General features: G+C 42.4%; 1 protein-coding gene across 1 annotated transcript in view; it reads left to right on the top strand.

The window, feature by feature from the left end:
• Positions 1-5,809: 5,809 nt before the first annotated feature.
• LOC140507414 (sialic acid-binding Ig-like lectin 5) overlaps positions 5,810-20,651 on the top strand; it is a 30,141-nt gene continuing 15,299 nt past the window's right edge. Inside the window, exons 1-9 of the mRNA XM_072615511.1 lie at positions 5,810-5,927; positions 6,011-6,373; positions 7,029-7,322; positions 7,807-7,857; positions 9,437-9,697; positions 9,798-10,082; positions 10,186-10,282; positions 15,538-15,604; positions 15,758-15,951. Coding sequence (XP_072471612.1) covers positions 5,816-5,927; positions 6,011-6,373; positions 7,029-7,322; positions 7,807-7,857; positions 9,437-9,697; positions 9,798-10,082; positions 10,186-10,282; positions 15,538-15,604; positions 15,758-15,951 — 1,724 coding nt within the window. The 5' untranslated portion in view covers positions 5,810-5,815. The remainder of the gene's footprint in view (positions 5,928-6,010; positions 6,374-7,028; positions 7,323-7,806; positions 7,858-9,436; positions 9,698-9,797; positions 10,083-10,185; positions 10,283-15,537; positions 15,605-15,757; positions 15,952-20,651) is intronic.

Below are 20,651 nucleotides of genomic sequence, written 5' to 3'. Positions count from 1 at the left end.
TTTTCCTTTCACTGATTGGCCAGTAATGGGTCCCAGCACAAGCCTTGCTTGCTCATTGCTTGTGCTGTGATGGCTCAGAGTGAGTATAAACAGCACTTGTTTCTATTCTGGCCAGAAACTCTAAGGGTCCTCTCTCCTCTCACACTGATTCTTTTTGGGAAGGCCAACTACACCACCTTTTCCCTCTGTTCTTACCTAGTCTTTAAATACTGAATGGGTATTGGCCCAAACAAACTGAGACCTGGGAAAGACCTAGGTGAAAAATGCCAAAGTCTCCCAGTGAACCCTGGGTCATCACCAGTGGTCCTAATCCATGTCTCGCCACTGGACTTCAGTGACTCTGGAGAAGAAAGTGAGACTGATGATTTTGCACAGTTCTGCCCCACTCACATTCAATTCACTTGTTAGTCAAGACATTACCACCCTCCTGATGTCATTGGACATCTTCAAGAATGAAAGACAAACAGCAACTCTATGGAAGGGACTAAATGACCTTTCTCTTTCAGGTAATACCCACTCTGGATCTTTGACTGTTTAAAAGTGCAGGGAGGAGTTAGAAGGAGGAAGAAGAAATCTAAATATTTGAAATCTGGAAAAACAACTAAACTATCTATAACCCAAGCCAATCTAACCAAGCTTCCAGTTAGAATGACAAGAAAGAATCTAAAACACACAATGAGAGAACTACCATGAAGGTGGTTAAGGAATAATACAGAAAACTTCACAGACATAGTGGGGACAGAGAGTCAAGCTGAGATTGACTGAATCAGAGGACAGTGACATGGAGAAGTCCCACACTTAACTTACTAAGAAATGTCATAATTCACCTTTGACTTTCAGATCGCCATAGCAGATGTAGTGTGTGTTCATAAAGAAGGGGAACCATTTTATTGTTGTTATTTTCCATATGCTAAGGATAAATAAAGGAAATTGGATAAGGAGGCTCAGAATCATGTAGTTCAACTGACAGCTCCCCCAATAACAAGTCCTACAAGGTGCCTGGAGCACCTTCCTCCAAGGAGTAAAGGACCATTCCAATATTGGTGACAATCGCTCTGGACTTTTCACTGATAAAATGTGCAGGAATGATTTAGAGGGAGAAAGAACAAAATTCAAATGTTAGAAATCTAGGAAAATATCTTAGCTATCTATATCCCAAACTAACTGAGCTTTCCGAGGGTACAGAAAGAAAGAACTTAAAAACTGAAGTTCTTCCAGAAATACATAATGTGATGAATACCATGATAATGGTGAAGAAATCATACAGATCAACTTCACAGACATAGTGGAAACAGAGAGTCTAGCTAAGATCAACTGAATACAGAGGACACTGACATGGAGAAATCCCATATTTCACTTACTACAAGTGTCATACTTGATATTAGAGTTTCAGGACAAAAAAGCAGATGTTGTATGTATACACAAAGTGGGGGAAAAGGTTTTTTTTGTTGATATGCTAAGGTTAAATAATCCAAACTGAGCAAGATTACACTTAGTAGAAACTGATTGAGATATTGTAAAATGGTTAACCCATACTCCAAAATAACATAAACCGCATTGCTGAGGTTTCTCATTACAAAAGCTAAAGCAAGACCAGACATGAGGAAGAGCATTTTTAGTGTTGCCTAATTCACACAAGAGCCTTTGTTCATTTCATGCAGAAGAGAGACCTGAGATTACTCGGCCCTTCTTAGTGACTGGAGGTCTTTGGGGTTATGGTGTGATCCCTAGGGCAGAGAGTGCATAGAATTTGGAGTTAGGTCTCAGCCCCAGAGAAGGATCATATTAGAAAAGTCAATGGACTGTGTCAGAGGGAACAAGGAGTGGAGATGGTTACAATGGGTAGAGTTCATCTCTAGGGAAGTTTCCCTCTCTGATGACAAGCTTTTCTTCTAAGGCCCAGCAGAAGTTCCCAAACTTATTTGACCTACTGTCTCCTTTAAAAAAAATACTCAGTGAGCCCCCACACTCTATCCCAGGAAATCTTCATTCTTTAATCCTTTAGTTATTTTTTTGAAATTGTATCATTTGAAAAAATATGATTTATTTTAAATCATGCATATTAAATTTAATAACACAACAAATTTTCAATGTTTTTGCTGCATTGAAATTTTGATGACACAGTATTGCATCATATAACTGAATAGTATCATGTTGTAAACTATCACCACATGCACATATTCCTGACAATGCGTGCTGGACTTCCTGACAAAGGGAGACATGCTTGCTGCCAACACTTGCTTGTTAAGACCTGTTGTGGGACCTGACCACTGATGGCTTTATAACTTGCATTTTGTGTGCTAATTTGGAAAGCAATGTAATCAGTATAACTTTAATTCTGTTGCACAACAGATGAAACAGGTATGATCAATTTTTAAAAATGTTCTCTTCTTTCCTTATGCTTCCATTGCCCCCTAATTATTATTCAGCACCCCCCAATTGCACCCGAGGCTATGACCACCACCAAGAGTGTTCCATCACCCCTGGGGGTGGCATCACCCACTTTGAGAACCTCTGAGGTCCACCTTCTCCTGAGGGAGGAAGTTTCTGAGTCCCAGAAGTACTTGGTTCAAATAATAAGCACAATAGGGAAGTGGAGAAGAAGAGAATTGGAATAAACAAGCAGTGCTGGGGCTGCCCCAGAATGCTGGGAGGGAACTGGAAAGGTTGTTCAGGGCAGGGACGCTTGTGCTAGGCAGGCTGTGGCAAAGTGCAGCTTTCTACGCAGGGGACTTCAGAGGCCTCTCCACTTCTGCGCTGCTAGTGATTCTCAGGGACTCTCCTATCACAATCAGGAAATTCATTTTTGTACCCAAGGGTGCGACTTTGCATTTCTCCTGTTGGGGAAAAGGTAAGAAAATGAGCATTTCTGTAGTGCCCATAATGCCAGGTATTGGGCTAAACACTTTTGGAACCATAAGGGCATTTGATCGTCACAACAACCCTGGCAGGTGGGGGCTATTCTTATTTCCATTGGACCGTGGAGGAAACTGAGGCAAACAGAGGTGAAGTGACTTGCCCAGGATGACACAACTCTTAGTGTTTGAGGATGGCACTCAGCTCTCCCTGACGTCAAGCCCAAAGCTTTATCCAAGCCACATATTGGCTTCTGTAAAATGATAGATTATTAAATAAAGCCCAGGTTTGCTGGCTTTTCACATCTTTTTCATCTTGCCTCGTCCACTGTGTTTCCTATATCTGAGAACTCTGTCTTTTCAAAATCTGATGAGTGGATCATGTATGCCTTCATCCAAGTCAATGGTAAAAATGCAGCACAGCACACACCCCAGGACACATCTCTGGGCTAGTCTCCTGGAGACCTCTTGTCATGATGACTGAACCACCAGAAACTGCTGAGTACAGCCATCAAACCAGTGATAAAGCACTTAACTGTATTGTTTTCTGTCATCTCCATAGGATATGATCACCCTTCCAATACTGTGCTCAAATCCAAGCTTTCTATGTCCACAGCTTCATTCTCTTCCTCTACTAAGTTACTGATTTTGTCCAGAAAAGGAAGCCAGGAGAGTCTGGGATGATCTTTGATTGGGGAAGTCAAGCTGGCTGGTCAACATCACTACTTCACTATCTAATGATGATCCAAGTATCTCTTTAATCATCCATTCTGCCATAACCTTGAGAACTGAAGCCAAGCTCATAGTCCTTCAGTTAGTAGACTGTGCTCTTCCCTCTTGTAAACTGAGATCATGTTTGCCCTTCTAAACTTTCCTTTTTCATGACCTTTTAAAAATTATTTTTATTTATTTTATCAAATATTTCCCAAAGACGTAAAACTCTAAATGTTACTTTAACTAACTTTGGAGTTCCCAACTCTCTATTTCCCTCCTATTTCTTCCCTCTCTTTGAGAAATTGAGTACTTTTTGTGTATTTAAGAGAGAGATATGTGAGAAGAGAAAAGGAGAGATAGAAAGAATGAAAGACAAAAAGACAGAAAGAGAAGAGAGGAAATGAGATGGAGAGAGAGACAAAGAGAGATGTGGATATTTGAAATATCTCATACTTATTGTATAAAATCATACCTGTCATCAAATGGACTAATTCCACTTTCCTATTGTTTATTATATTGAGATAATCTCAATATTGGAGGGAAATGCTTTTGTTTCTTGCATCTTTGGTTTTTTCCCAAACACTCCATTTCATATTTTCCCCAAACTGATTCCGACATTCCCTGTCATGAGAACATGGAATCAATATACAATATTACTCCTTTCTAAACTTTGCTTACTCAAATACTTAGAAATTTTCTTTTAAATGGTGAGGAAAATGTAAATTTAAAAATTATAATCCTAAATGTAAATCTTTCCAACTATACAAAAATGGGGGGGCGGAGGGATGGGGTGATAGAAGAAAAGCAATAAATTATTTCCCATGGGATGCATCTATATATACACATACATAAACACATACACACGTGCATACATATGTATATAAATTCAAAATAAAAGAATAGGAAAATGGGTTTTGCTGCAAATAATCCCTCAAAGAATAATATGTAATAATATTTTGAAAGAACATACAAAAGAAGAGAAATAAATGACCAGTTAAACTGTTCTTTTCATGACACTGGAATTTTTGTCTCCAGGTATCATTTATCTGATTGAATCCAATAAAATTTGATCATGTGAAGAGATAAAACTAAGACAACAACATCATGGTTGCAGACTAAGTACAAAATTTTATAGATAGACAGACAGATAGATATACAGATACACATATACATAACAACATATATATTTTTGTTCCAAAACAAGCAGGATTTCAGTAGTTATAGGTAGTGTAAGAGCACTTGGCAGGGTGTCTAGATGACCCAAGATATCATCTCCCACATGGATGTTTCCATCTTAGGGTTTCTGAGCTGGCCTCAAATTTCCATATTAATGTGTATATTTGTTGTGGAGGGTTGGGGTTCCAACGTCACACCAATTAATCACTGGTGGCCCAGACCCCAGCAGGGAATAAATCACTCAATCAATCCCACCTCAAAAGAGGCATTAAGGGCTTTTCCTCTTAACTTTCCACAATGTATGGACTATCCTTCAGTCAATTTGAAGGCATTCTAGGACACTGAGTCATTGGATGAAGGTAGACATTGGCCACAAGGGAATCATCATGGCACTGAGTGAAAGAATCAGAGCCAGGACTCAGCTAACCCATGAAGGGGGCAGCCCAGAGCTGGAAGACTGTAAGTTGGGGAGGGCCTGAAGGAGGCTGACCTTGGACTTTACAGCACAGGGTAGCAGAGACACCAGAGGGAGAGCCCAGGGGGAGTGTTTTAGTCCTCCCCACTCACCCTCCACTGTCAGCCTGATCAGTAGAAGATGAGTGAGCCCAGAAGAGGTTTTCACGAGGTTCTGCTGGACCTTATCCTCCTCCTGCACTGAGCTGACCCTAAGCTTCCTGAGGGCAGGCACATATCCCTTGTCTCTGCATCAGGAGGGCCCTGCACAGTGCCTGGCACAGAGGAGGCTCTTCATGCGTCATTGCTGAAACCTTAGAGAACAGGATCTGACCTGCATAGACAAGCTGATGATTGTTTTTACTGAGATTGAATCCTAAGGAGATAAAAGACATGACCCAAAGATCTGAGAGCTGCTAGAACATGCAAAACAAAATTCATGACACCAGCATAAGTAAAAGGACAGGAGGCCCCACTCCTTAGCTGAGCTCAGCTAAGGAGGACAGAAACCCCCTGTAGGGAGAGGACAGGAGTTCCTCTTCAGAGCATGGTCCTCCCCTCCTTTTCACACCAGGGTTTCCTGTTTCCTCTTCCTCTTTTCTCTGAGCCTGACATAGATGGCCACAGGGAGCCATGGTGTTCAGGGAGTGACACAGAGCCCCAGCAGAGCCTGCCTCTCTCCTGTCTCATCCATGCTGCTACTGCTGCTGCTGCCCCTGCTCTGGGAGAGTGAGTGGTGTTGGGGCAGAGGGAGGCTGGTCTGAGGGGTGAGAAGAGGTGGAGATGTTGACCAGGCCTCTGTCTGCCCTCAGGGTCCCTGTCCCAGAGACTGAATATACAACCCTCGGTGACTGTGCAGGAGGGGATGTGTGCCCACATCCTCTGCACCATTGAAGATTACAGAATATCACCTTATGGCTACAGCAGAGTTCATGGCTACTGGTTGAAAAAACAATATTACAGTGACCGTCTTGTGGCCACAAGTGACCCATCTTGGACAGGGTTGAAGGAAGTCCAGGGGAGATTCCATCTCCTTGGGGATCCCAGGATGAACAATTGCTCTCTGAGCATCACATATGCCCAGGCTTCAGACAAGGGGACATACTACTTCTTTTTGAGAAAAGGAGATGGTACATACAGTCACCTACAACCTGAACTTTATGTGAATGTGACAGGTAGGATGCTCCTCCCCTAGGAGGCTCTTAGTGCATGAGGCAGGGAGGTCTGGGGAATGCGCTGGCTTTGGAGACCATGATGCTGCCTGTGGAAGGGGTAAGACAATGTGGAGGACACACAGAGAAGCCACTCAGGAAGCAGAGCAGATCCAGGGAAGGGTGTGAAGACCTTGCTTAAAGCTCCAGAGCTATAGAGGGAAGAGAACTTGGTGGGGTCCCCTTGGTGAGGAACCAGGACCCCAGACAAGGCTTAGAGGGGCCATTGTTCTGCTGAAAAGATCTCTGTTGAAAAGGAGCTGCTGCCAAAGAAAAGAGATTCAAATCCCAGGTCTCTGCCTGACTCTCTTTGGGGCATTTTGCCCTATTATTTCCCCTCCCTCTCTGGGATTCAGTTTCCCCTTATATACAATGAAAGTGTGATTTTCTACTGCTTTTAATATACCTTCCTTTTGACCTATAATCTATGAGTGACTCAGGGGCTGAGGATGAAGAGGATGCCCCTAGGAGGCTGTTAAGGAGATGATGGGGCCTAAATGAGAGCCTGCTATGAGGGGAACACTGTGAGAACCAGAGGAGTGGGGTAGGTACGAGCATCTGGAAGGACACTAAAGGACTAACTCCCCTCCCCAGACCATTTCTTACTCTCTCTCTCCAGGCTCTCCAAATGTGATCCAGAAACCAGACATTGCTATTCCAGAGGTATTAGAGTCAGGAAACCCAGTGACTCTGAACTGCACATTTTCTTGGGCCTGTGGGGGAAAAAGACCCTTCAAATTCTCCTGGATGGGGGCTGCCCTCTCCTCCAAGTCACAAAGCTCTGAGCCACCCCACTCCTCTCAGGTCTCCTTCATCCCTGGGCACCAGCATCATGGCACCAACCTCACCTGTCAGGTGACACTTCCTGGAGGCCATTTGAGCACAAAGAGAACTGTCCAGCTCAATGTGTCCTGTGAGTGCTGGGGCAGAAGGACTGCATCCTACAAGAGAGGGGCTGAGGGAAGATTGTATTTAGGGACCAGGCTCTAGGCCCAACCCTGTGAAATCAGATGCCTTTTTCCTGAGCCAGGGCAGAGAAAGCTGCCTCCCAATGCAAACAAAGGCTGGGATTTCCAATTTTTGTTCACTCATTTGTTTATTTATTCATGGAGGTGGGAAGACAAGGCAGTTGGGGTTAAGTGATTTGCCCAAGGTCACATAGCTAGTAAGTATATTAAGTGTCTGAGGTTGGATTTGAACTCAGGTCCTCCTGACTCCAGGTCCAGTGCTCTACTTACTACACCTCTTAGCTAGGCCAGGGATTTCCTATTTTCTCTCTCTCTGAGCCTCCATGGTTTCAATTGTAGTCTGTGATTCTGGAATTTAATGTCTTCCCTGCCTGATGCTGGGCTGGGCAGAGAGCCCCACCCCCAACCAGCCTGGTGCTTCTGTTGCAGATGCTGTGCAGAATGTGATCATCACCATGGCCCAGGGCAATAGGACAACAGGTATGAGCAGAGCTCCTGGGGGAGGGCAGAGAAGGGAACTGGGGGCTTCAGCTTCTCCTCTGAGGGTGGGTGTAGATATCAGGGGGAGGAGGGAGATGGGGGAAACAATTTCTCTCACTCTGTAGGCCTAGGTTCTCTTTGGGTTAAGTGTCTCTTCACCTCCTGGACTTACATCAGCTCCCATTTACTCTTGACTTTAAGGATTAGAAACCATTTTCCTCCCAACAGTTCCATGAAATGGAAGTGAGAGAGTTCTTGTCCCCACTTTCCAGATGAGGAAACTGAGTCTCAGAGCTATGGGCAGGGCCTGACTTAGCTCAGAGAGGTCCCCAGCACCAGAGAGGTGTGAAGTCTAAATGTAGAGACTGAACATAGTGACCTCTCCACTGTACCAGTCTTGGCCTGAGAGGGTCAAGTCCTACATTGAGACCCAGTTCCCATGACAGTGCTCTGCCTACTGGACCCATCAAGGTTTCACTGTTCGGAAAGCTGACCTGGATCTCTATAGTCCAGGCCAGATGAGGATGTTTTGTTACCTGGGAAACTGATGTTGATTTCAGAGCTGATCTGGTCTGGTGTGGGGGTGGGTTTGAGGGGCTTGGGGAGGAGGAGGCCATGGGGGATGGGTCCAGGAGGTGCTGTCAGTGGGAACAGGAGTTTGACCATCCAGGCTGAGTTTGAGCATTCAGTCACAGCAGGTACAATATTGGCCCTGAGGTCCCAGGGCAGCTGGTGGTAGGAAAGTGGATCCTAGTGGTGAGTACAGGGGGTTCCAGCTACAGTGATGACATCTCCCCAGATTTAGATTGTCAGGCTCAGTGTGCAGACATTTCAGTCTCCTGCGACCTTGTTTGTTGTGTCTGTGATTCACATTAACTTTCGCTTAATTAGTACAGTGACAGAGAGAGACAGAGAGAGGAAGTAAGAAAAAAAGACAGGATACAAGTAAGAGATGAAGGAAACGAAAGGTAAAGAAAGTAATATAGAAAGGAAGGAGGGAAGAGGGATGGAAGAAGCCAAACATAGAAATACAGAAGGAAGGAAAAAAGCCAGATAGAAATAAGGAAGAAAACGGATAGAAAGGAAAAGGGAAGAAGGGGACAAAGGAAGAAAGGAGAAGAAAGGGCAAGAAGAAAGAAAAAGGCACAAAGACAAGATGTAAAAGAGATAAAGAAAGAATGAAAGAAGGAAGAAAAAAGGAAAGGAAAGTAGAAAAGAATGAAGGAGGGAGGAAAAGAAGACAAACAAAACCCAACCTGAGGCAAAGGCAGGAACACCACCTAGGCTGAGTGTGCCCTGGCAGCAGCAGAGGCAGGGGAGGCCTCCATGGTCTGGGGAGCAGCCAGGGAAGATGCAGGGCAGGGAGAAGGGGCAAGAATCCAGGCTGGGCTGGGCCTGGGGTTCCCCTTCCTGCCTGGGGTCCTGTGCTCTCCCACTTGCCCCTTCCTGGTGGGATCTTGGGGGAGTCACACCAGCTTTCTAGCTGCCATGTGCCTGCTGGGTACCTTGAAGGTGGGAAACAGGGGGTGTCTGAGGTCCCTCCAGGTTCTCAGTGCTGGGACCTCCTGATGTTTTTCAGTTTTTGTTCCAGGAAACAGCTCAGCTCTTGTGGTGCAGGAGGGACAGTCCCTTCACCTGCTCTGTGCTGCCAACAGCAATCCCCCTGCTACACTGAGCTGGATCCTGGGGAACCAAACCCTGGCCTCTTCCCAGCCCTCAGAGGATGGAGTCCTGCCCTTGGATCTGCCCCACCTGGGCCCATCAGATGGAGGCAATTACACCTGCCTGGCTCAGCATCCTCTGGGCTCCAGGCAGGCCTCCCTGAGGGTCTCTGTGCAGTGTGAGTGAGAGGGGGCTGGGCACCATGGGGTGCTTGGGTCCTGGTGGAGAGAGGAGTGTGTCACGCACTAAGAGAGGGGGTCTCCTTTGTCTTCCCACAGATTCTCCAACGATTATCAACCCTTCCTGCTTCTGGCTCAAGGAGGGCTTGTTCTGTACCTGTTCTGTCCAAGCAGAGCCAGCCCCTTCCTTGCTTTGGTGGGTAGGGGGGAAGCCTGTGGGGGACAATAGTAGCAGCGATACCTTCCAGGTAACATCAACCAGGTCTGAGTCCTGGGCCAACAGCAGCCTGAGAGTGAAGGTGGACAGGGTCCCCAACATCACTGTTAGCTGTGAGGGGAAGAACCCCCAGGGGACCCACACCCTGGTCTTCCAGCTGGTGCCAGGTGAAGGATGAGGGAGGGAAGGCAGCTAGGGCAGAGTATCATGAGGACAGTGGGCCCAATATAGCCACCACCCTTCTTCACCCCAAATTCCCCTTCTGTCCAGATGGGTCCACGCCATCTCATGTGTTCCCACAAGGTATGATCCTGGGTGTCCTCTGTGGAGCTGGTGCCACAAGTCTGCTAGCCCTCTTCCTTCTTCTGTGAGTGTGGGGGCTGGGAGGATGAGGGGATTGGATAGGGGTTTGTGGGGGGAGGATTCAGGAAATGATGGCCTGCTGGGGTGTCTCAGAAATCCTCAGATGCTGATGTGTCCCTAAGTTCAGGCACAGATTATAAGACTGAGAATCAGAAGAGAAATCCAGCACCCTTCTTTTTTCAGATTAAAAAAACAAGAGATTCATAGAGGAAAAGTGAGTTGCTCAAGGTCACACATATGACCTTATCTAGTCAGGTCATGATTTCCAATAATCCAGGCCCCTGAGTTGACCTTCCAGGAGTACATGGGGAAGCTGGGGTTGCAGTGACTAGAGCACTGCGGCAAGTCCTGCCTCACACATTTAGAAGCTGTGTGAACCTGGGCAAGTCACTTAAAATGTTTGCCTCAGTTTATTCATTTACCAGCTGGGGTAATAAGAGTACCGACCTAACTCGTAGGGCACTGTATAAATGTTAGCTATAACTAAATGGGATCTATTTGTAATTGCGTGGTGCACTTCCTAGCACACAGTGAGTGATACAGGAACGCTATCTACTGTTATTATATTTTTAAGTATAGTCTTTGGCACAGTGCATGGCTCATAGTAGGTACTTGTCACATTCTTGATTCCTGCCTTGGTCCCTCCCCTCTTTCAGTTCCCCAAGCTGAATCATGGGTTCAGTGTCACAGTCAGTGAGGGGCCCACCTGAATTTAGCCCCACATCATCCAGGGTCCTTGCCCCAAAGTAAGATGAAGGAGAGGTGGTCTGCTGCCTGGCTTGATCATTCCTCCAAACAGGAATTTATATTCTCCTGGACATGAGGAGGAAAGATTCCAGGGTAAGAGGCTAAAAATTACACTCTTTAAAAAAAAATAAATTAGGACACTTATCCTTCTCCATTTTGTGGAGCCTCTGATCTACTGAAAAAGTTTTTTTTATTTTATTTTAGTATTTTCTCTCCCTCTGAATTAAGAAAAAAAATAAAATCTTGTAAGAAATTTACGAGTCCAGCAAAAGTCCAATTAAACACAGTAATGGCAATCAAAAATTGGATCTTCTGCTATTTTTGTTTTACTAAAAGTGCCTCTGATTGAATAATGTGATTAAAGAATTGCTGGGCCTGCCCCTTGAGGGAAACCAGATTAGGGAAATTGTTTTGTAGGAAGGTGCCAAGTACTTTTTTGTTTCTATTGAGGCCCTGGGTCAGAGGGTTATGCTGTAAAAAGTGTATAAATACTCTGAGGGTGAGGTTTTACTTTGGGGCTTAGTTTTTGGAAGGAAGTCTGTGTGCCAGATGAGAATCTGGAAAGCTGCTAAGCACCCCCTCCCCCACGAGGCTTTTTGAAAACCCAGATGCTGGTGCTTCCTTCTCTGGCAAAGATATGTGGATGTTAGTGGTCAGGCAGTCTGGAAGCTCTGTCTGTTGATTTTGGATTTCTCTGAAATTTTGATTTTGATTTTCTCTGATACACGTACTTGATTCAAGTGATCGTTAACCCCTCCAAAGTTGCCTTTCCTTTTATGAATGCAGATCTAAGAGCCTGTGAGTGCATACGTTGGGGTGCTTACTGTTACAAACACCCAAAGTGAAATTCTGCCATGCTTTCTCAATTCCTTTGTCACTTTCATTACATTCTTTTCTGTCCATTGGTCTTTCCCCTTGATGGAGAAAACAGAAGATGAGAATCTGCCTTTTCTCTGCAGGGCAACGTCCTTTCCCTCTACCATAGACAGTGGCCCTGTGCCTTTTCCTGCCTCTCCCCTCCACCCTTTTCATCATCCTTAGCTTTTCTCCCAGTTTTGTCTCCTTCCCAAGCTTGAAAAACCCTGATCACACCTTCCCACAGCATTACTACTGATAATGTTTAATATACAATTTTAGAATAACCTCTTTGTTCTCTCTGAAGCAAACTCAGAGGGTGCCTCTTCCTATGTCAACAAAGCCAGCCAAGGCTGACTTAACATTCCTTAAGAGACCTTTAACCTAAGACACTATCTTGAATAATGGGACGTTGTCCATATCTTAATATTTGTAGACATATACTATTTTATGGCATATTAATGGTAAAGAAAACACAGACATCTTAGGTCGTAATTTCTATTGAACTTTGTTTACCCTTTCCTATGTCAGTTATCTGTTTAGGGCAGGAAGCCTGCCAGTCACTAGTGGTGGGATTTCCTTCTTTATCACTGAAACATGTTTACCCAGCTGGAATCCCAAGGCCTGACCAACATTACTTTGTTAATTGTCTTGTCTTACTAAATTTATGATTTGTTCAACTAGGAGAGTTCCCTTCTCACGGCAAAATGTATATAAGCCAGAACATTTCTGGCTCCATAATGCATTATGTTACCGTTTTCTTTAATAGGGAATTGATCAATTAATTAATTAAATCATAAAATGTATGCATTTAGCCATGTTGCCTTTTCTCTAACCAAGTTTTCAGGTTAACACTACACTTGTATTCATTCTTCTTTATGTTGCCTGTCTTGGTTGAAAAGCCAAGCGGGTTGGTGAGCTCCTTCTGCATCTGTATCAGTCTTTTTACTTTATTTTTTTTTCATTTTTAATTAAAATTTTTACTTTCAGTTTTAAATTCTTACCCCCCCCAATTCATTGAGAAAGAAAGAAATATAATACCCATTATATATATGAAGTCATGCAAAACAAATTTCCAAAACAGGAAAAGCAAAAACAAAGAAGGAAAACATGCTTCAAGCTACATACAGAGTGGAGGCTGAGAAGTTTTTCATCGTGAGACATTTGGAATTTTTGGATCACTGTCTTAATCAGAATAGATAAATCTCTCATGGTTGAGCATCCTTACAAAAAATGCGTGCTGTTACCATGTACAAGGGTCTCATTCTGCTCCCTTCACTTTGCATTAGTCTATATAAAACTTTCCATGCTTTTCTGAACTCATCTACTTTTCCATTGCTTATAGCACAAGAGTATTCCACCATAATCATATACTACAATTTCTTCAGCTATTCCCCAATTGATGGATATACCCGCAGTGTCCAATTTTTTGCCCCCATCAAAAAATTCTTCTCTTATCAATAGATTTGGCAAGTAATTTTCTCCATATTCCTCTAATGTGCTTATGTTATTATCCTTTGCATGTAAATCATGTATCCACTTTGAGCTGATCTTGCTAATCGGGATGAGATTTGGTGTATACCTTATGTTTGCTGGACTGCTTTCCAGTTTATCCAATGGTCTTTGTTGAGTAGTGAATTCTTAGCTTGGTTTTTGAGTTTGTCTTGAGCAACTCTAGGTACTGTGGTCATATCCTTTGGAATGTTGTGTGCCTGATCCATTAATAAACCACTCTATTTCTTATTCAGTATGAAACTGTTTTGATGACTGCTGCTTTGTAGTAGAGTTCTGCTTGGCCTCCTTCCCTGTTGGATTAGATGAATTTTAAAATGTGACTCTTTTTGTGCCTGTGGGGGGGGATGAATATGTGTTTGAAACAGAGAGAGGAGGGATAGAGGGAGAAAAAGAGAGAGGGAGAGGGAGGGAAAGAAAGAGAGGGGGGGACAGAGAGAGTGAGAAAGAGAGAGAGAGAGAGAGAGAGAGAGAGAGAGAGAGAGAGAGAGAGAGAGAGAGAGACACACACACGCAATTGTTTCTCTTTGAGTCAATTCATATGAGAGTGAATTCCAAAGGATACCACTCCCCCCTCTACTTCCTCCTGCATTGTAAAAGCTCTTCCTTTTAGGCCTCTTTTATGTGTGATAATTTTCCCCATTCTTTTCTCCCTTTCCCCTTCTCCCAGTACATCCCTCTTTCTCAGTCTTCCATTCTTTTCTTTGACATCATCCCAACATAATAGTCTTGTACCTCTGCCTCCTGTCTATGTGCTTGACTCCTAAATGCCTCAAAAGTGATAAAGTTCTCAGGAGTTACAAGTATTATCTTCCCACATAGGAATTTAAACAGTTTAACCATATGGGGCCCCTCATGATTTCTCTTTCATTTTACCTTGTTGTGCATCTCTTGATTACTATTTTTGAATGTCAGATTTCCTATTCAGCTCTCATCTTTTCACTAGGAATGCTTGAAACTTTTCTGTTTCATTCAGTGTACATTTTTGTCCTATAAGATTATAATCAGTTTTGGCAGCTGGGTTATTTTTGGTAATAATCCTAGCCACTTTGCCTTCTGGAACATGATATTCCAAGCTCTCTGTTCCTTGAACCTGTAGTCCAATTGTGTCAGTTGGGCCTAACTCTTTGTGACCCCATTTGAGGTTTTCATGGGGAAAATACTAGAGTAGCTCACCATTTCCTTCTCCAACTCATTTGACAGATAAAGAAATTGAGGCAGAGTTAAGTGACATACCCAGGGTCACATAGCTAGTAAGTGTCTGAGGCTGGATTTGATCTCAGCAAGAAGAGTTTGCTGAACTTAAGTCCTGGCATTCTATCCACTCTCATATATAGCTGCCCTGTGTAGCAACCAAAGCTAAATCTCATGTGATATTGACTGTGGTTCCACAGTATTTGGACTGTTCCTTTCTGGCTGCTTACAATATTTTCCCACTGATCTCAGAGTTCTGGAATTTGGCCATGATATTCCTGGGAGTTTTCATTTGGGGATCTCTTTCAGGAGGGGATTGATGATTTTCATTTCTTAAAGATGGGGGCAACATAGAAAACATTTCTGGCAGTTAAATCAGGAGATAGGCAGAGATTTCAGACAGCAGAGAGTACTGCTATGGTGAGTGGGATAGAAAACTGATTAAAGAGGAGTAGAAGGATTGCCTTGCTCCAGTGAGGACCCATTAGAAAGCACAGTGGATAAAGCATTCAGCCTGTGATGACTGGGAACAGTGTTACCCCATAGGATCACAGGATGTAGAACTTGAACAGACCTTGAACACAATTTTATCCAAGCCTTTCATTTTACAGATTAGGACACTGAGGCCTAGATGGAGAAAGGGATTTCCCCAAGACATCAGGGGGAAATATTTCCAAGTGCAAGTCTCTTGATCTTGTGCCCCACGCTCGTGTTGTTCATTGGCTTGTGGAATTTGGAGCCCTGAGATCACTGAACAGGAGAATGTCATAGGGGAAGGGACCTTAGCGACCCTGGAGTCTAAATACCTCATTTTACAAATGAAAAAGCAGGAGACCATTGAGGGAAAATGGTATGTCCAGAGTCAGGCAGAGAGTGAGTGACAGGGCCCTCCTCTGCATCCACATCTCAAGTTTTCTCCCCTGTACCAACTCTGTCTTTCTACTTCCTCAGGGTAAAGAAGCTCAGGAAGAAGTCAGTGGAAGCAGCAGCAGCACAAGCATCCAGGGGGCGAGTAGAGGTAGAGTATGCCAGCCCTGACCTCCCAATTTTTCAACCAACTCTCTCACTCCCCACTCCCTCTCTGCCACAAAGTCATCTCCCCCCACTTTCTACTCCTTCTCTCATGATACTGGACCTGCTTTGACTGAACTCCCCTTTTCCCTTTCTCCAGGATCCCAAGAGACCATCCAGGGTGGACCTGTCCCTCAATCCCATTTCACCAGCTGTAGACAGAGCCCCAACTCCAGCAGCTCCAGAGGATGGACTAGATGACTTACATTATGCCTGCCTGAACTTCCAAGCAGGGAAAGCTAGAGAAGACCATGGATCCACTGATACCCTCAATGAGTACTCAGAGATTAAATTCCAATGAGTTGAGTCTTCAGCCTTGGTTCTACACTGGGTGGTTCACAAGTCAATTGCTTCCCTCCATTATCATATTCCACAACTATTTATTAAACCCCTGCTAGAGACAGATTTGTATAAGATATATCCCCGATGCTCAGGGAACTTTCAGTCTAGTAAACGGACCAAACACAAGCCCAGGGTAGTGGTCCCTCCCCAAACTTGGACTCCTCTTCACAGATTGGGATCCTGAGAGAGTTATCTGGCATCTTGTACTCTAGGAGTCATTTTCATGGACCACTATTATTTCAACTCCATAGCTCCTGAGCCCCCACCAGTGTGCTTCCCAATAACATTCAAGTGGAATAACAAGAATAAGAATTCCAAAACATCCATCCCCAAAACCTGGGACTGACTTTCCAACAAATACACAGAGGGTATGTCTGTATGGAGAGAAGGATCTTAGTGAATGATAATGAGGTGCATGGAGAGGGAACACATATGTCTAAGCTAACTAAAAACTCTGAAACTGCAAGTCCTCAATGACTTTTCTCCTTCCTGAAATGTCCTTGCAAAGTTCACTGCTGAGCATGGTATGTATGCTAGCTTTCTGGCCTTGTTGCTTCATTCGTCCAGTTCACTGCTAGGCTGGGTCACTCTACTACTGGGCAATATTAGCACTTCACAGGATATAGCATCTCACCTGAGTGGTTCAATCCCTTGTACTCACTTGGCTGAGTGTCTTTACTGTGCCTTTACTAAGCTTAGTTGGCTCCATTGTTAGAGCTACAGTCTCCAAAATTTTCCATTTCAGACTGTACACAAGAAGATACAAGATTTAGTTATTCCAAATTCACTGCCCCTGTGCATCTTCCAGTCAAGCAAGGAAATAAGATGCAAGCACAAGAAGTGCTAATATGTCAGAGTACTGAGTAAGTCCCAAGCAGTAAGGGCATTTATCAAGTATTTCATCTTAATATTTACTAAGTACCTACTATGAAGGTGCCTGGGTATTTCCAACTTCATCACACTAGTGAGGAAACTGAGGCTCAGAAAGAAACAGGGTATCTTAGATTTAGCCAGAAAAGGGACCTGTAAGGTTACTGAACCCAACCCTCTCATCATATGCATCAGGAAACTCAAGCAAAGAGAGATTAAATGACTTATTCAAGGTATACACACAAGTAACTATCAGATAAGATAGCATACCCATGTCTTCCTGACGCTGAGTCCAGAACCTCATCTTCTACACAGCACTGCACAAAAAACACAACCAGGAAGGGATAAGCCAGAACTCAAACTCCAATTTACTGTTTTTATTCCTTACTTTCTTTCTTCCTTCTTTTCTTTTTTCCCTTACTTTTTTACTTCTTCTTTCCTTTCTTTCCTTCCTTCCTTCTTTTTTGCCTTTCTTCTTTTTTCTGCCTTTCTTTTTTCTTTCTTTATCTTTCTTCCTTCCTTTCTTCTCCTCTTTTCTATTCTCATCTTTCTTTCTTCTTTTTTCTTTCCTTCATTTCTCTAATTGTCTCTGACTCTGTCTTTATTTTTTATCCCTGTTTGCTGTCTGTCTCTCCTGTGATTTCACTGGCACAGGAAATTCCATCTTTCAATGCATATTGGTACTTTTGGACTTAAAGAGTTATCTGAATTACTTAGGGTATTAAGAAGTTAATGACATGGCCATAATCGCAACATTAGTTGAGGCAGGAGACAGGATAGCACTGGCTAATGAATTATAGGATCTGTGTTCAAATTCCACCTTTGGTACTTCTTACCCTTGTGAACTTGCATATATCTCTTATCTTTCCTGGCTTGAAATTTCCTCACCACTAAAATAAGGAAGTTCCACCAGATCATCTTGAAGGTAGCTTGTGACTCAACATTTAGGATCCCATGACTTCAACCTAATTTTTCCTGGTGGAAAGGCCAACTCTACACCAGATTTAACTTACAATGACTTAACTGAGTATATATTGTATCTCCTCTTCCTCATACTCTAGGGGTATGTAAGCTCCTTGAGGACAGGCCCTGCTTCTCCCCTTTTGTCTCCCTGGTTCCTTCACCACAGTTCATATTTAATAAATTTTTCCTTATGCATTTCCAATAAGATCGGGGTTGAAACAAAGATGTCCACTATCACCACTATTATTCAATATAGTGCAAGAAATATTAGCTTTAGCAATAAGAAAAGAAAAAGAAATTGAAGGAGTTGGAATAGGCAAAGAAGAAACTAAGGTATTACTTTTTGTGGATGATATGATGATATACTTAGAAAACCCTAGAGAATCAAAAAAAAAATACTTGAAATACTAAACAAACTTAGCAACTTTTCAGGATATAAAATAAACCCACATAAATCATCTGCATTTCTATGTATTACTAACAAAGGTCAACAGCAAGAGATGGAAAGAGAAATGCCACTTAAAGTTACTGTAGACATTATAAAATATTTGGGAGTCTACCTGCCAAAACAAACACAGGGACTATATGAACACAATTACAAAATATTTTTCACACAAATAAAGTCAGATCTAAGTAATTGGAAAAATATTAGTTGCTTGTGGGTAGCACAAGATAATATACTACAAATGGTAATTCAACTCAAATTAATTTACTTATTCAGTGCCATCCCTACCAAACTACCAAAATATTATTTTATAGAGTTCAAAAAAATATATCAATATTCATCTAGAAGAAGAAAAGGTCCAAATATCAAGGGAATTAATGAAAAGAAATGCTAGGAAAGATAAGCTCAACATAGCAGTTCTTAAATTGTGTTATAAAGCAGCTATCATCAAAACCACTTTGTACTGGCTAAGAAATAAGGGGTAGATCAGTGGAATAGGTTAGGTATATAAGACACAGCAGTCATTGATTATAGCAATCTATTGTTGCATAAACCCAGGGATCCTAGCTTCTAGGATAAAACTCACTGTTTGATAAAAACTGCTGGGACAACTGGAAAATAATAAGGCAGAAATTAGGTATAGACCAGTATCTGACACTGCATACCAGAATAAAATCCAAATGGGTACATGATCTAGATGTAAAGACTGATACTATAAACAAATTATATAAATTATAAGGAATAGTTTATTTGTCAGATTTATGGAGAATCAAGAATTTGTGATGAAATAAGAGATAGGGAACATTGTGAAATACAAAACAGATAATTGTGATTACATTAAATTGAAAAGTTTTTGCATAAACAAAGCCAATGCAATCAAGATTGGGAGAAAGGCAGACAAATGGGAAAGAGTTTTTACAACTTGTGTCTCCGACAAAGGCCTCATTTCTAAAATATGTAAAGAACTGGATCAAATTTATAAGAATACAAAGTTACTCTCCAATTGATAAATGGTCAAAGAATGTGAAGGCAGTTTTAAAGTTATCTATAGTCATAAAAAAGTACTCTAAATTACCATTGCCTAGAGAGATACAAATGAAAGCAACTCTGAGGTACCATATACTCCTATAGATTGGCTAACATGACAAAACAGGATAACGATAAATACTGGAAATGATATGGGAGAGTTGGAACACTGATTCACTGTTGGTGGAGCTGTCAACTGATCCAACCATTCCGGAGAGCAATTTGGAACCCTCATATGACTCTTCAGATGTAACAGGAGGAGATTGAAAGCTTATGGTCGTTGTCACTTCTAAATCTATAATGCAATGATCCAATGTGGGATATCTCATGATAGTAGTTGCTAGCATTTAGATGGCATTTTAAGGATTCACAAGTGCTTTACAAATATTCTCTTACTTTATCCTTACAACAAGCTTATATTATCCTCGTTTCACAGATGAGTAAACTGAGTCAATCAGCAGTTAAATGTTTTGCACAGAGTCACAAAGCTAGGAAGTCTCTGAGGCAAGTTTGGAACTAAGGTCTTCCTGATTGCAGGTCCTGTGCTCTGTGCACTATGCCCCCATCTGGCTGCCTTCACAAACCTAGAAGTGTTATCTGTTATTACCTACAAAACCTTTTTCATGTCCCTTTCTCAGTTTCACTACATGCATTATAGTGTTTAAAAAACTTGACTTTCTGTGTGATCTTACAAGAGGTCCTTCCCCTCTCTGGGACTTTGACCACTTGTCACAGGTGACAAATCAATTATCTGGTACAACTTTCTTGCTTAGCAAATGGGAAAACAGAAGAGCAGAGGAGACATATAATTTCCATGAAGTTACATGTCTGGAAAGTGACACAGCCTGTTTTCAGACCAGGTTCCCCAACTACAAAGGAGGGTTTCTTTGTACACCCTGATGCTGTGGCCTTTTAAGCATGCAAAAGTCTGTCCCAGTGTCAGAATGAGTTGAACTGAGATACAGATGGTTAGGTAGAAAAATAAGCAGAAAGATATATAGTCACATAGCAGATAGAGATAGATTCAGAGAGGTAGATACAGAAAAACAGAGAGAGACTATGGTGGGTGAAATCTGCAATAATTGAGGAATCAAAGGTTCTAGCTTCTGAGAATATTAATTTATTCATTTTACATTTTTATTTTTTTCTCAATTACATATAAACAAAAATATTTAACATTAACATTTTAACACATATTTTGCTTTCTGTGTTCCTTTCCTTTCTCCTCCCCTCCCCCCTACTTGAGAAGGAAAGCAATTTGATATAGATTATACATGTAGAATCATGCAACATTTCCTTATTAGCCATATTGCAAACAAAAATGCAGATCAAAAAAGAAATAAACTAG

The sequence above is a fragment of the Notamacropus eugenii genome, chromosome 5, assembly GCF_028372415.1.
Source record: "Notamacropus eugenii isolate mMacEug1 chromosome 5, mMacEug1.pri_v2, whole genome shotgun sequence".
Taxonomy (NCBI): Eukaryota; Metazoa; Chordata; class Mammalia; order Diprotodontia; family Macropodidae; genus Notamacropus; species Notamacropus eugenii.
This window is presented reverse-complemented; position numbering and strand designations above follow the sequence as displayed.